The sequence below is a fragment of the Caretta caretta genome, chromosome 3 (genome assembly GCF_965140235.1).
Source record: "Caretta caretta isolate rCarCar2 chromosome 3, rCarCar1.hap1, whole genome shotgun sequence".
NCBI classification, from domain to species: Eukaryota; Metazoa; Chordata; order Testudines; family Cheloniidae; genus Caretta; species Caretta caretta.
Window position 1 is genome coordinate 205,446,425 of NC_134208.1, and position 13,263 is coordinate 205,459,687.

At 44.4% G+C, this 13,263-nt stretch overlaps 1 protein-coding gene across 1 annotated transcript; it reads left to right on the plus strand.

The window, feature by feature from the left end:
* The first annotated feature begins 922 nt into the window (after nt 1-922).
* On the plus strand, nt 923-1,396 carry SCP2D1 (SCP2 sterol binding domain containing 1). Its single transcript, XM_075126233.1, has one exon. It carries the CDS (start codon nt 923-925, stop codon nt 1,394-1,396), a length of 474 nt encoding a protein of 157 aa, XP_074982334.1.
* The last annotated feature ends 11,867 nt before the right edge of the window (nt 1,397-13,263 follow it).

Here is a 13,263-nt window from a genome sequence, read left to right on the forward strand (position 1 = left end):
GGAAAACTGGGAGTAAGGCTGTGGCATATGGAGCTTTAAGACAGAGAGTTTGCATGGTTACTGCGGCTTTAAAATTTGGATCATTCTGGACTGGCAGGGCTCAAAAGACAAGTCAGAAGGCAACTGTTGCAGCTGGACTTGATTGGAGGCTGGACTCAAGAATGACGTGACTGTGGCTATAGCTGGTAGGTAACGAACCCCCTCCTCGCTGTGCTAACAGTTCACTTTTTGATACTGTATTATTTTCTTGCTGCTGTTGTTCTGATCCAGTTAAAGTTACGGTACTTAGTGAAAAATGTGTAATTGTATTATTAGATACTGGGACACGTAACAAAGGCTACATATACACATCTCAAGGTGGCTATGCACACACATTTTGAAGAGTTAAAGACAGTCACAAATACTCAGACTTGGTGTCTGTGACTGCTATATTGTGTAACCCTGTGATATATACAGGTTGTGTGTAGTCTACAGCCCACAGTTACAAATGCAGTATTCCTGAATTAAGCGTATAACAAACATCCCATTGCTAGCCAACAACAACAAAACCCCCCAACTTATTTCACAACTATGATATAATCATGGCTGTTAAGTAAAAAGCATGAAATGTGACATTAAATGCAACCATCCCCACATTTTAACACTGTAAAGTATTAACCAATAAAATTACAGTATGCAAATGAACTAACACTTTAGGCTGATTGGCTGGGTTACCTCTGATGTCACAATGCCACCACCCCAACAATGATTTCACATTATTGAAAAAATTTAAATAATACCTTTAATACAAAAGCAGAAGGCAAGGTTTACGAAGGAAACACAAAAGTACGGTACAATAATCAGCAGACAGACAAATCAGACAACGGTTCATTGTTGGTATCTTGAGGTCAAATTGTAGTCTGCAGCAAATCTGCAAAGAGAGATGTGGAAGGAAAGAAAGAAAACGTACCTTCAGACTAAGATCAAAGAGACAGAAGAAGCCACTGGCTCAGGCTCCTACGTGGCTCTGACCTCCACCTCCGCTAAATCTTCAGGGAAAGCCGCTGGCCTCCAGAGTGATCTTATATTTGAGGAAATTGGTCACCGTATTAAGGAAATGGGAAGCCAGATGGTCAAGAAAGTGAATGCCATATTTCAGTGGGACATCACTAGAGATGGAAAGATGGTGGTGCAGTGGACTCTTGACTTAAAGACTGGCTCTGGAGAGATCTACCAAGGAGCTTCACGTTGTCCTGCTGACACGGTCTTTACCCTTTCCGATCATGACTTCATGCAGTTGGCCCTGGGCAAGATTAAGCCCCATAGGGCACTCTTTGTTGGCAGGCTGAAGGTAAGAGGCAACATCATGTTGGGTCAGAAGCTGGAGATGATTCTTAAAAATCATGCTAAACTCTGAGCTACACAGTGCCTTACTGGTGGCAAGAACGGCCAAGACTGAATTCCTTTTGTCATACAGCAGAGTTGCTCACAATGGAGACTGAAAAAAGCACATCCTATTTTAATGCAAATTCTTACTATTCAAGTTTGGAGACACTCTACAGCTAATTTGATTGATCAATTATTATTGTTACAGTAAACTGGGAGTTAATAGCATAATGCACCATGTCTCTCACTGGTCCTCAATGGAAGCTTTCGTCATGCATTTGCTTAGCCGCAGCAAGCATATGGAATGCGTACAGTGCTTTACATTTCAGTCTCAGGAAAGTATGTGCCTGCCACTCTGAGGTTCAGGAGAGCAGGGTTCACACCCTGAGCTTCCAAAGATGACTGGGGCTGGGAACACTGCAGTCATCACCCGCCCAGAGAAGGTTTTGAACCTCCAGTGTTCCTCCACAGCCAAATGGGAAAGTAGTGGTGAGACACTGCCAGATTCAGTCCTCGGGTAACTCCACTGAATGCTGGGGATGAATATGGCCCATTGAGACATGTTCAAGACGGAGTTATGGCCAGTACTTTTAACCAGAGGGAGGTCACTACAACATGGATTTGTGGAGGCAGGTGGGGGAGGCAGGTACCAGTAAATCGTAAAACTGGGGGGAAGACATAGCATGGGACAATCTCTAAACATAAGGAGATCACTTCTGGAGCATGTCATTAAGCCATGTTCAACATTATTTGGAGAAGCCAATGGGTGCTGCGACTTCCCCAGAGTTCTGGAAGCCATGCAACACAACACCTCAAAAGAAGGTGTTCCATAAGGCTGAGGAGCTCAAAAGTCCAATTGGCTGCCTTGCATGATGTTTTTATGGAGGAATTGCCGTAGCTGAACAGGCCAGGGGCTCTTTTTCTGACACTGGCCAATTCCTGACCACTGACCAAGTCTGTGAATCCAGTCATATGTGAAGCATAAGGATTGATAGGCCATGTTGTTTTATCTTAACTTGTGCGAATGTAGATGCTATTCTTATCATAAGTCTAATCCTTTGTTGAAAATTACTAAACTACTTGCCTTAATATTTTCCTGCAGCAGTGGGTTCCACAGGTTAAGTGGGCCTTATATAAACATCCTTTTAATGTTTTCCCCCTTCATAGTATCACCTTGTTCTTGAATGATGGAAAGGAGAACTATGAGCACCTGCCCAGGTTTATCTCTGCCAGTCATTAATTTATATATCTCAGTCATATCTCCTGTTACTTTTCCCTTGCCAAGTTAAATTGTGGAGTCCTCATAACACCCCTGTAGGATAGGTGTGCATTTTACACATGGCATATTGAGTCATAGACAAGTATAGTGATTTACAAATCACTGGCAGAGATGAGATTAGAACTCAGACCTCCTGACTCCCAGCGTTTTGCTTTCACCACAACACCTAACTGCCTTCAGTGCCATAACAGTAGTAGAGCTGGGCAGGAGCTGGACTTTTGGTTCTGTGGGAATTTCCATAATTTTGAAATGTTTTCCATTCTGAAAGGGAGCAAAAACAAATATATATTTTTAAAATTTCCTTTGAAATGAAATTCTGAAAAAAAAATGGGTTGATTGAAATGTTTGCTTTTGATAAAAAACAAACATTTCATTCTGATTTTGACCTTTTTAAACTTTTTTAAAAGCATAGAAACAATGATGAACTTTGTTTCAACAAGTCTTTTTGAAATGGGACATTGAAATGCTCCATCCTGAAAATGCTGAAGCGAGACGTTACATTCTCAAAACACTTCATTTCTTTTTGTACAAAATTTTGTAAAAATTGACACTTTTAAAAAAACGTTTTGATTTCAACAAAAATAATGTTTTTCACTGAACAAAGTATTTTGATGAAAAATTTCCACCCAGCTCTAGGTGACAGTTGCTATGTTATTCCACATCCCTTTCTCAATGCAACCTAACATCTTACTCACCACAAAGCAAACATCTTTGCTCTGCTTTCCAATAGTGATGCTTTATCGAGATACTCAAAGGTATTTAGGCTCTTAACTTAGGACCTTAAATATCTTTGAGGACCTGGGCCTTAGATCTTTATCCTGAGGGGATACAACCAGTTCAAAAATTGTCAGTGTGGCTGAGTAGTTTGACTTGTTTTTTCTACAGAGCATTACATTGCAAGTTGTTTGCGCTGAATTAGCAATGGGCCTGAGTCAAACCCTATGAGCCAGCTCTCCTGAACTTTGGGGAAACTTCAGATCCAGACTGGCCGGTGCCCTTGGTAGTCAGGGCTCTGCTGTAACTTTACAATCTGCATTGAATAAGGGGTGAGTAGCTGCCCCAGGGGAAGAGCAAGGAAAAATTGCCACTCCAAGTCACCATTCCCCATCCGCACGGGGAGATGTAAGTCACATTGAAGAAGAGAAAGGGCTGTGACAATCTAATCCTTAATGAGCTTAACCTAAACTCCTTATCTTCTGAACCTCCAGGAGGCTGAAATGTAGCCTTTGCTACTCAGGTGTGTGTTACTGAATTCCACTTTTCAGGGAGTTGCCCTATTCTCTAAGGACTCTCTGGAGTTTCTGGTCACCCTCCCTAGTAGTCCTGACTAACCTAAATCAAAATGCACATTTGTCATAAGAACTCCTTGTTCTTACATTTGTCCCAGTTTGGGGGATAGGTCTGCTTCTAGCTACGATACCCACTTCAGGCTCACGAAGCTCTTGGTGTCTGTATAGAGGTTAGAATCTGCCATTCCATGGTATTCCTGTTGGAAACTTTGCTAGAGGATGACTCCTGCACAGGTTGGTGTGATGTTCACATCTTAATGCTGGCCTGAATGTCACTGATCTTTAGTTCACTGCAAGATATCAAGTCAGGAGGAGACCTGCCTGATTCTAAAAGAATGAACCGTTCACCCCAAACTGAGCCAAACTGTATTTTTGAGTCTTGAAATAGTGCCTAAGGGCCAGATTTTCAAAGGTATTTAGGTGCTTAAAGATGCAGATAGGTGACCAATGGGATTTTTCAAAAAGATTTTCAACGGGAGTTAGGTGTTTAACCTGTTTGTGGGGTTTTGAAAATCCCACTAGATGCCTATCTGCAGCTTTAAGCAGCTAAATACCTTTGAAAATCTGGCCCAAAATGTTTAAATACTATTTGAAAATGGGACTTAGTTTCCTAAGTCACGTAGGCCCTTTTGAAAATTTTACCCAGTGACTTTTCAGTATTAAACTGAACCTAACCCACTCACCAAATATGTGTATCATGGGATGTTGTGAAGGCCAGAAGTATAACTGGGTTCAAAAGAGAATTAGATAAGTTCATGGAGGATGGGTCCATTGATGGCTGTTAGCCAGGATGGTCAGGGATGTAACCCCATGCTCCCAGTATCTCTAAACCTCTGACTGCCAGAAGCTGGGACTGGATGACAAGAGATGAATCACTTGTAACTGGCCTGTTCAGTTACTTCCCTCTGAAGCATCTGGCATTGGCCACTGTCAGAGACAGGATACTGGGCTAGATGGACCATAGGTGTGACCTGGTATGGCCATTCTTATGAGTTTAAGGCCTGAAGGGACCCCCTGATCATCTAGAGGCTCAGGGGCACCTAGCTATGATCTCCTTTTCACACTCCTTAGTTAATGCGAATGGGACTCAAGCTCTTAACCAGGGGTGATATGGGCCAGTTTGCTAGCAATCTGGGTTGCATTGGTGCTTCGGATCACTGATGTTTTGGAAGAAGTAAGGATTTTTTCACATATAAGGAACATTGACCAGTGACCATCTCATTTCTGGGAAATCCCTTTGGAGTGTTTAAAACCCTGAATTCTCCTTCAGCCTCAAAGCTTTTCCAATAGAACAAGCCCTGTTGGGTGAATTGGAATCCAGATGGGAGTGTCCTGCCAGCAGTGACAGCATTAGTCCCTTTTCTCAAGGGACAGAACCCCTTTGTCCCAGGTGCAGCAAGGAGTCACCTCGAGTGAAGGCACCAGACATCACAAACAAGAACCCAAGACCCAACCTCTGTGAGGAGAGGGGAGAAACCACTACAAGCAGCAAGCAAGCAGGGAGGACACTTGAGCCACACCTCATGGTTTGGCAGGACAACAAGAATAAAATCCGAGGGGTCTGAGTCTTCCCTGCTGAAGTCAGTGACAAAATAGCTATTGAGTCTAATGCAAGGATCAGGCCTCAAGTGATCAGTCTAGCACCACTCTCCTTTTCCATCATGCAGATTACTCGCTCATTCTCTGAAGTCATCCTCTCCTGCATAATCGTGTATAGAGGCCCCAGTTGAGATTAGGGCCCCATCGTGGCAAGCACTGTATATCCACATAGAAAGAGACGGTCTCTGCACCAGAGCGCTTACAGTCTAAATAGACAAGATCAAGGAAGGATTAATATCCCCATTTATTGGGAAAATGAGGCACAGAGAGGTTAAATGACTTGCTGAAGGTCATACAGGGAGTGTGGCAGAGCCAGGAATTGAACCCAGAATTGAGTGCCAGTCCAGTGCCTTTACAAGACTTTCCTTCCTCCTGCAAAAGTGGTAAGCACCACAGAAGGGGAATGCTGATGCCCTGTGCTGTTCCTAAATGGAGCTCCCTTCTGTGCTTAGAAGCTTTAGAAAAGAAGGTGACTTTGCAGGATGATTTCTGATCTGTGTGCTGCACATGTAGTGTCGCGGGGTTTGTTTGGATTGGGCAGGGAACACTCCCTCAGTACAGACACAGCAAGGATCTGATCATCTCTGCATCTCAACGGCAAAATCCAAATCGTGCTTTCAGGAGAAGTGTCTGCACCGCTGAGACACAGTCGGCCGATGGAGGTCTTTGATAAGGCACTAGTAGTGTCATTTGCAGTGATAAAAGTTTGCTATCTTAACTAGTCGCTTCTGTTGGTTTTTATTTACTCAGGCATTTGAGTGCAGTTTTGGGAAATTCACTGAGACAACCTCAGATGAAACCTTTAGCAAGAGGAATGATGAATATTCAAATGAGATCTCGATGAATTTCTAATATCCGTGAATGCAGCCATATGGGATATTACAAGAAGCCAGCAGATAAGAATGCTTTTTGAATTCTTATGCTGGCATACAGTGACGTTTGATGTTTGAGCAGATTTGGTTACATTTGTACCAATAAATACTAAACACAGGATGATATCATTTCATTTCCAGCCAGGGATACCCAGTACCAGAATATCTCACTCAAGCAAACCAACGTCCAGTGTAATTTCAGAACTGTGAACTAAATGTAAAACAGGGACCGGGAATCTTTGTGGAGATGTAGACAACTTGTGTTGGTTGGGTTCAAAGTTGAAATATGTGCAAGAGCCGCTGTATATTTTTGACTTGTAAGACACAGATGGTGGCTTTTTTAATAATTCAGAAGAAGTTATTAAATATATCAAGAAGAAGGTAGGAGAGCAACGCTGAAAGAGACCAGGACATGCATGAGGCTTGTTTTCTAGAGAGTTTAACTCAAGTCTGGGAGCTTATAGAGGGGGGATTTTCCAGACACTGCAAATACAAAGTGGATCGCTCATGCTCTGCTCTGAGTGTCCTGCAGACAAAGCTCCCAATCCTGCAAACTGCCTGGAGCTCCAGGCATTGAGGATAGCAAACAAACACACTATTGAGGGTTCTGCCCTCTTCTTAAAGGCACAGTTTCCATTTCTATTCAGGGCACATGGTTAACAATGCATCCACTAGCAAAATACAATGAGTACAAGTACCACAATAAAACAAATATTTAAAAAACATAAAAAGAAAAGGAGTACTTGTGGCACCTTAGAGACTAACCAATCTATTTGAGCATGAGCTTTTGTGAGCTACAGCTCACTTCATCGGATGCATACCGTGGAAACTGCAGCAGACTTTATATATACACAGAAAGAAAAGGGGTACTTGTGGCACCTTAGAGACTAACCAATTTATTTGAGCATGAGCTTTCGTGAGCTACAGCTCACTTCATCGGATGCGATGAAGTGAGCTGTAGCTCACGAAAGCTCATGCTCAAATAAATTGGTTAGTCTCTAAGGTGCCACAAGTACCCCTTTTCTTTTTGCGAATACAGACTAACACGGCTGTTACTCTGAAACCTATATACACAGAGAATATGAAACAATACCTCCTCTCACCCCACTGTCCTGCTGGTAATAGCTTATCTAAAGTGATCATCAGGTTGGGCCATTTCCAGCACAAATCCAGGTTTTCTCACCCTCCACCCCCCCACACAAATTCACTCTCCTGCTGGTGATAGCCCATCCAAAGTGACAACTCTCTACACAATGTGCATGATAATCAAGTTGGGCCATTTCCTGCACAAATCCAGGTTCCCTCACCCCCCTCCCAAAAACCACACACACAAACTCACTATCCTGCTGGTAATAGCTCATCCAAAGTGACCATTCTCCCTACAATGTGCATGATAATTAAGGTGGGCCATTTCCAGCACAAATCCAGGTTTTCTCACATCCCCCCCACCCCCATACACACACAAACTCACTCTCCTGCTGGTAATAGCTCATCCAAACTGACCACTCTCCAAGTTTAAATCCAAGTTAAACCAGAACATCGGGGGAGGGTAGGAAAAAACAAGAGGAAATAGGCTACCTTGCATAATGACTTAGCCACTCCCAGTCTCTATTTAAGCCTAAATTAATAGTATCCAATTTGCAAATGAATTCCAATTCAGCAGTTTCTCGCTGGAGTCTGGATTTGAAGTTTTTTTGTTTTAAGATAGCGACCTTCATGTCTGTGATTGCGTGACCAGAGAGATTGAAGTGTTCTCCGACTGGTTTATGAATGTTATAATTCTTGACATCTGATTTGTGTCCATTTATTCTTTTACGTAGAGACTGTCCAGTTTGACCAATGTACATGGCAGAGGGGCATTGCTGGCACATGAAAACATTAAAAAACATTATTAAACATTATTAAAAAACAAACATTCACTTCTGAATATCTTCAGATAGCAGTTATTCCAGGCTTGTCACATGTACAACGAGATGTTTGTCAGATGAATGTGTAACTTACAAATGTTTTACAGGTATCCTAGTAGAATATGCAATACAACTCCTAATTACTTATCAATGTGGAGGTAATCTAGGGACATTTTAAAGAAGTTAAGGGGCCCATATCTGAATTTAAATGTGCTATTGTTTCTATTGTAAATATGTTAGTCTGTTTTAATGTTTCTGCTACAGCTCCTTGTAATGTTTTCATCTGAGTCCCCAGCATATATGGCTGTTGTGTTATATTTCAGTATAAGTAGGTTTTTATCTGATGCATTTTACATATTGAGAAAATAAACATTTTAAACAAAGTACGTGTGTGTGTGTGTGTATTTGTGTTGGTTTTGATACATCTTGGTATTCTGGGGGCGATTCAAGCAGATTTGTTTCCTTTACAAATGGGTTCAACCTTTTCTGTGGTGCTGCCCTGAATTTAGTGGTCTCTTTTTGTTTGTTTGTTTAGATTAAAGAACAATACAAATGCCCATTGGATAAACTCCAGGCACTTTAACAATTAGTTAGATTAACGATGGTAAATAGTAACCATCTCACAGCAAAAAATAATTGTAGACAAATTGTACTGGGAGGGCTTGAGCTCTGTGTTGAGAGCCTGGGGCTAAGCCAGTCTCGATTGGAGGATGGGCCCCACCTGAGAGGAATCAGGTGATTTCTGTATAAAAGGAGCTGCAGCTCTCCTGTGTCTGTAAAAACTGCAGGAAGCAAGAAGGTTCTCGCAGGGCCCTAAGTTAGCAGGGGAAAATTCAGTGCAGGCAAGGAAGCTTCAGGGAAGAGAAGGAGGAAGAAAAGCTCTCCTAACAGCGAGGGCTAGGAGAGACCCTGACTAACTGGGGAAAGATCTGGCAGACATTTGGGGGAACTTGAGAAGAGAGGCAGGAAGTAGCCCAAGGAAAACTGCAGCAAAGGTAAAGGAGCAAATCTAGCTGTTCAGTACAGGGGCCTGGGCCAGAACCCAGAGTTGAGGGTGGGACTTGGGTTCCCCTACTGGCCCCAAGAAAGGGGATGTACAAGCCCATTGCAAGGGTTATTGAGCCCTGCACAGGTGCAGTAGGTTGAACTGAGGACTGGCTGAGGAAGAGTCCCAGAGAGGGCAGAAGGATTTTTGTTTCTGTTGAAGACATTTTTGGACTTTTAGTTTGGGACAGTTGGGACCCTGGAAGGGGTGGACTAAAGAAGGTGACCCAGCCAGAGAGCCAGGTTACCATCTAGGCTGACCAGATAGCAAGAGTGAAAAATCCGGACAGGGGTGGGGGGTAATAGGCACCTATATAAGCAAAAGCCCCATATATAGGGACTATCCCTATAAAATCGGGACATCTGGTCACCCTATTACCATCTGGTCCCTCATAATCTCTCCTCTTTGTGTGCTCCCACACAGTCCCTCCTCATTTTGCTCATTGTGTGCTCGCTTGTGATCCATCTTTCTCCTCCTCGCATCCTCCCTCATGGTTCCTCCTCATTCATTGCCTTGTGGTTCCTCCTCATTGTGCTCCCTCATGGATTGTCATCCTCCTGCTCCTTACCTGCTCCCTGTAATTCATCCTTATCCTTTTCTCACACTTCCTTGTGGTTCCTCCTCCTCTCATGCTCCCTTAGGGTCATTTCTCCCACCCCACTTTTCTTGCCCTCTTCTCCCCCCCATCTCAGTCCCTGCAGACTCCAGTCCGGTTCTGACCCTGGCTTCCCCAGCCTGTCCTGGATCTGCTGCTGTCTGGAGCCTGAGTGTGGTGGGATTTCTAGGCAACCACTGGGCTTCAGCTGCTGGAATCACAGCATGGTTGTATTGTCTCCTGTGATGAGATGCAGGGACAAGGAGGATAACCAGAGAAGCAAAGAAATTATCAAGGGCAGGATCCAATGGCCAGGCCCCTGCCCGCAGACCACTGTACTCCAAACAAGAAACTGTAACCGCCAATGAGTCTGGGCCAAATACTACACCACGAGAGAGATCAATGGATCCCTGTCCGGTGCTGGTAGACTCTTGGGCACAGGTTTTCACTGCACGCTCAGTATTGTGGATAAGAGCCACCCAGGGAGCCTGAAGAACATTGAGACCTTTTGGTGGTGTAGTCCCAGGTTCCAGACCAAACCAAACTCATCTCAAGATCATGGGAATATGACAAACCACTGTTGCTTGGGGCACCCTCCATCTAGCCTGTGACTTCCTGTATCATCAAGGAGAGACAGTTTGCCCTGACACCTGTGGGGGTGAAACGAAGGTATACAAGGTCGCCATGGAGACGAATGTGACTCTATCCCTGGGGAGTGAGACGGTTGTTCCTGCAGAGGTGAAAGGGAACCTGACAGAAGGGCTGAAAAGGTACGATGGAACCCCCACCATTAGGTCGACATGAATTCCTGGTGGCCTGGATCATAGGCAAAAGTATGAGAGGCTGTGTTGCAATGAGAGGTGCCATTATGACCCCCAAGTCATGTACCAGGGAATGGGGTTTGGTACCTGGCACCTGAAGATGATTGTGTATCCACAGGCAGTGTTCCAAGTACTGGCAATTCAGCAAGGTGCTGGGAAAAGAGGGAGTCACTGAGACAGACTGAACCCGGGAGTGAAGCAAGTGCTGGAGAAGCTACGCCAAGCCAATTTAAAGGTGAAATCAGTAAAATGCATTTTTTTTCTGTAATCAAGTAAATGACCTGGGGCATGTCTATGATCTCAGAAGATGTGTGTGTGTGTGTGTGTGTGTGTGGGGGGGGGCTGATGGGAGTTCTAGTCGCCTGCTTAGCAGATCCATCACTCAAATGTGGGTTGAGAGGCATGGACTTTGAGAGAAACAACTTAAGATTCTTCCTTTTATGTTTCTACTTCTTTTCTGTGCTTGCAGAGAGAGAAAACCAGCCCAGCCAAAGTCCCATTCTTGGGTTAATGCTCCTATCCCATTTATGAAGAGATTTCAGTTGCTGTTAACTTCTGAAAAGGAAAATTGGGGCTACGTTGGGTACAAGCAGCCGCCCACAGCAGTGAGGCTCAGGGCCCAAGTCTACAGACTCGGACTCGTGCTACGGTGCTAAAAAGTGCTGTGTAAACATTTGGGCTCAGATTGGAGCTCGGGCTCTATAGCCTAGGGAGGTGGGTAGCTGGAACCCATAGAATGAGCCCGAGTCTGTAGACCCGGGCTCTGAGACTCGCTGCTACTTTGCAGTGTAGACACATCCGTTGTGGCTTGGAGTTGAAGTTAAAAAAGCGACTTGGGAGTCTTAATCCTATTTTAAAAAATGATCTAAACATGGAGGGCCAGATTTTCAAAGGTTTTTAGGTACCTGAAGCAGCAGATAGGCACCCAGTGGCATTTTCAAATTGACTGCAATGGGAGTTAGCTGCCTAACCTGTTTAAGTGGAATCCCACTAGGCGCCTCACTGCATCTTAAGGAACTGAAGTACTTTGAAAATCTGGCCTTTCGGAGCCTATATCTCATTGAAAGTCAATGGGATTTTGTCTCAGACAATTAGGACCCTCTTTTGAAAATGGAACTTAGGCGCTTTGGAAAATGCCACCCTAGGACTACATGATTGCCCAAGGGAGTCAGAACTCAATTTACGCCCTTGGCCTGTGTCTTTGATCCAGGCATGTGATGGTGTTTTTATTATTTGCATTGCAGCAGCACCCAGAGTCCCCAGCCAGGAATGGGGCTCTGTTATGATGTGGCTCAGTGCATGCATCTGGTGAGATGCAGTCCCTGCCTTGGAGAGCTGGCTATCTATTTAGACAAGACAGACAGGGCGGGATGGGAAACAGAGACATGAAGATGGGAAGGGACATGCCTAAGGTCACAGAACAGGTCTCCTGAGTCCCTGTCCTGTGCTCTACTCACTGGATCATACTGTGCTGCATGCTTTTCACCCCACCTCCCATCCCCCATCTGGAGCAGATAGCCAGGGACTGGGCAGAACCTTGGTTCCGTCCCTATCACTGACCAGGGCAGCTGGGGTGGAATGGGGCATGTCATCATAGAATCATAGAAGATTAGGGTGGGAAGAGACCCCATGAGGTCATCTAGTCCAACCCCCTGCTCAAAGCAGGACCAACCCCAACTAAATCATCCCAGCCAGGGCTTTGTCAAGCTGGGCCTTAAAAACCTCTAAGGAAGGAGATTCCACCACCTCCCTAGGTAACCCATTCCAGTGCTTCACCACCCTCCTGGTGAAATACTTTTTCCTAATATCCAACCTAGACCTCCCTCACTGCAACTTGAAGCCAGTGCTCCTTGTTCTGTTATCTGCCACCACTGAGAACAGCCCAACTCTATCCTCTTTGGAACCCTCCTTCAGGTAGTTGAAGGCTGCTATCAAATCCCCCCCTCACTCTTCTCTTCTGCAGACTTCTGCATTTACGGCTGGTGCAGGCCAACAGTAAATGAGTCCCTCGTTGCTCATGGCCAGGATTAAAGACACTACCCAGCCCTTTGATAGCGGGAGTTCTGAACCTAAGGGTTTCATTCTAGCCGTGGGAGCAATGCTTGGGTGATGCCAGAGCTGAGCCCCACTCATTCAACACTGCCTCCTTTGATGAGAGATCAGATTCAGTGCAAATGAGCTTTCCCACCCCCACCCCCCCCTCCATTTTCGCCAGTGAATTCCAACACTGGAAGAGAGGCAAATTTCTGACACACACACTCTCTCTCTCTCTCTCCAAGCATCTGACTTGGCTAATCATAACAAACATCTGTCAACTACTAAAAATAACCGCTTTGTACCATTTTGCAAAGCATAATATTTATATAGCTCAGCAGTATAATTAAAGTAATGTTTAGTTAACACTTGAAAACAGCTGGAAACTCACCAAAGCACATTGCAAGATTTATAGCCCATATTAATAGCCTGCTTGTTAGGAAGTGTTGGGGAATTT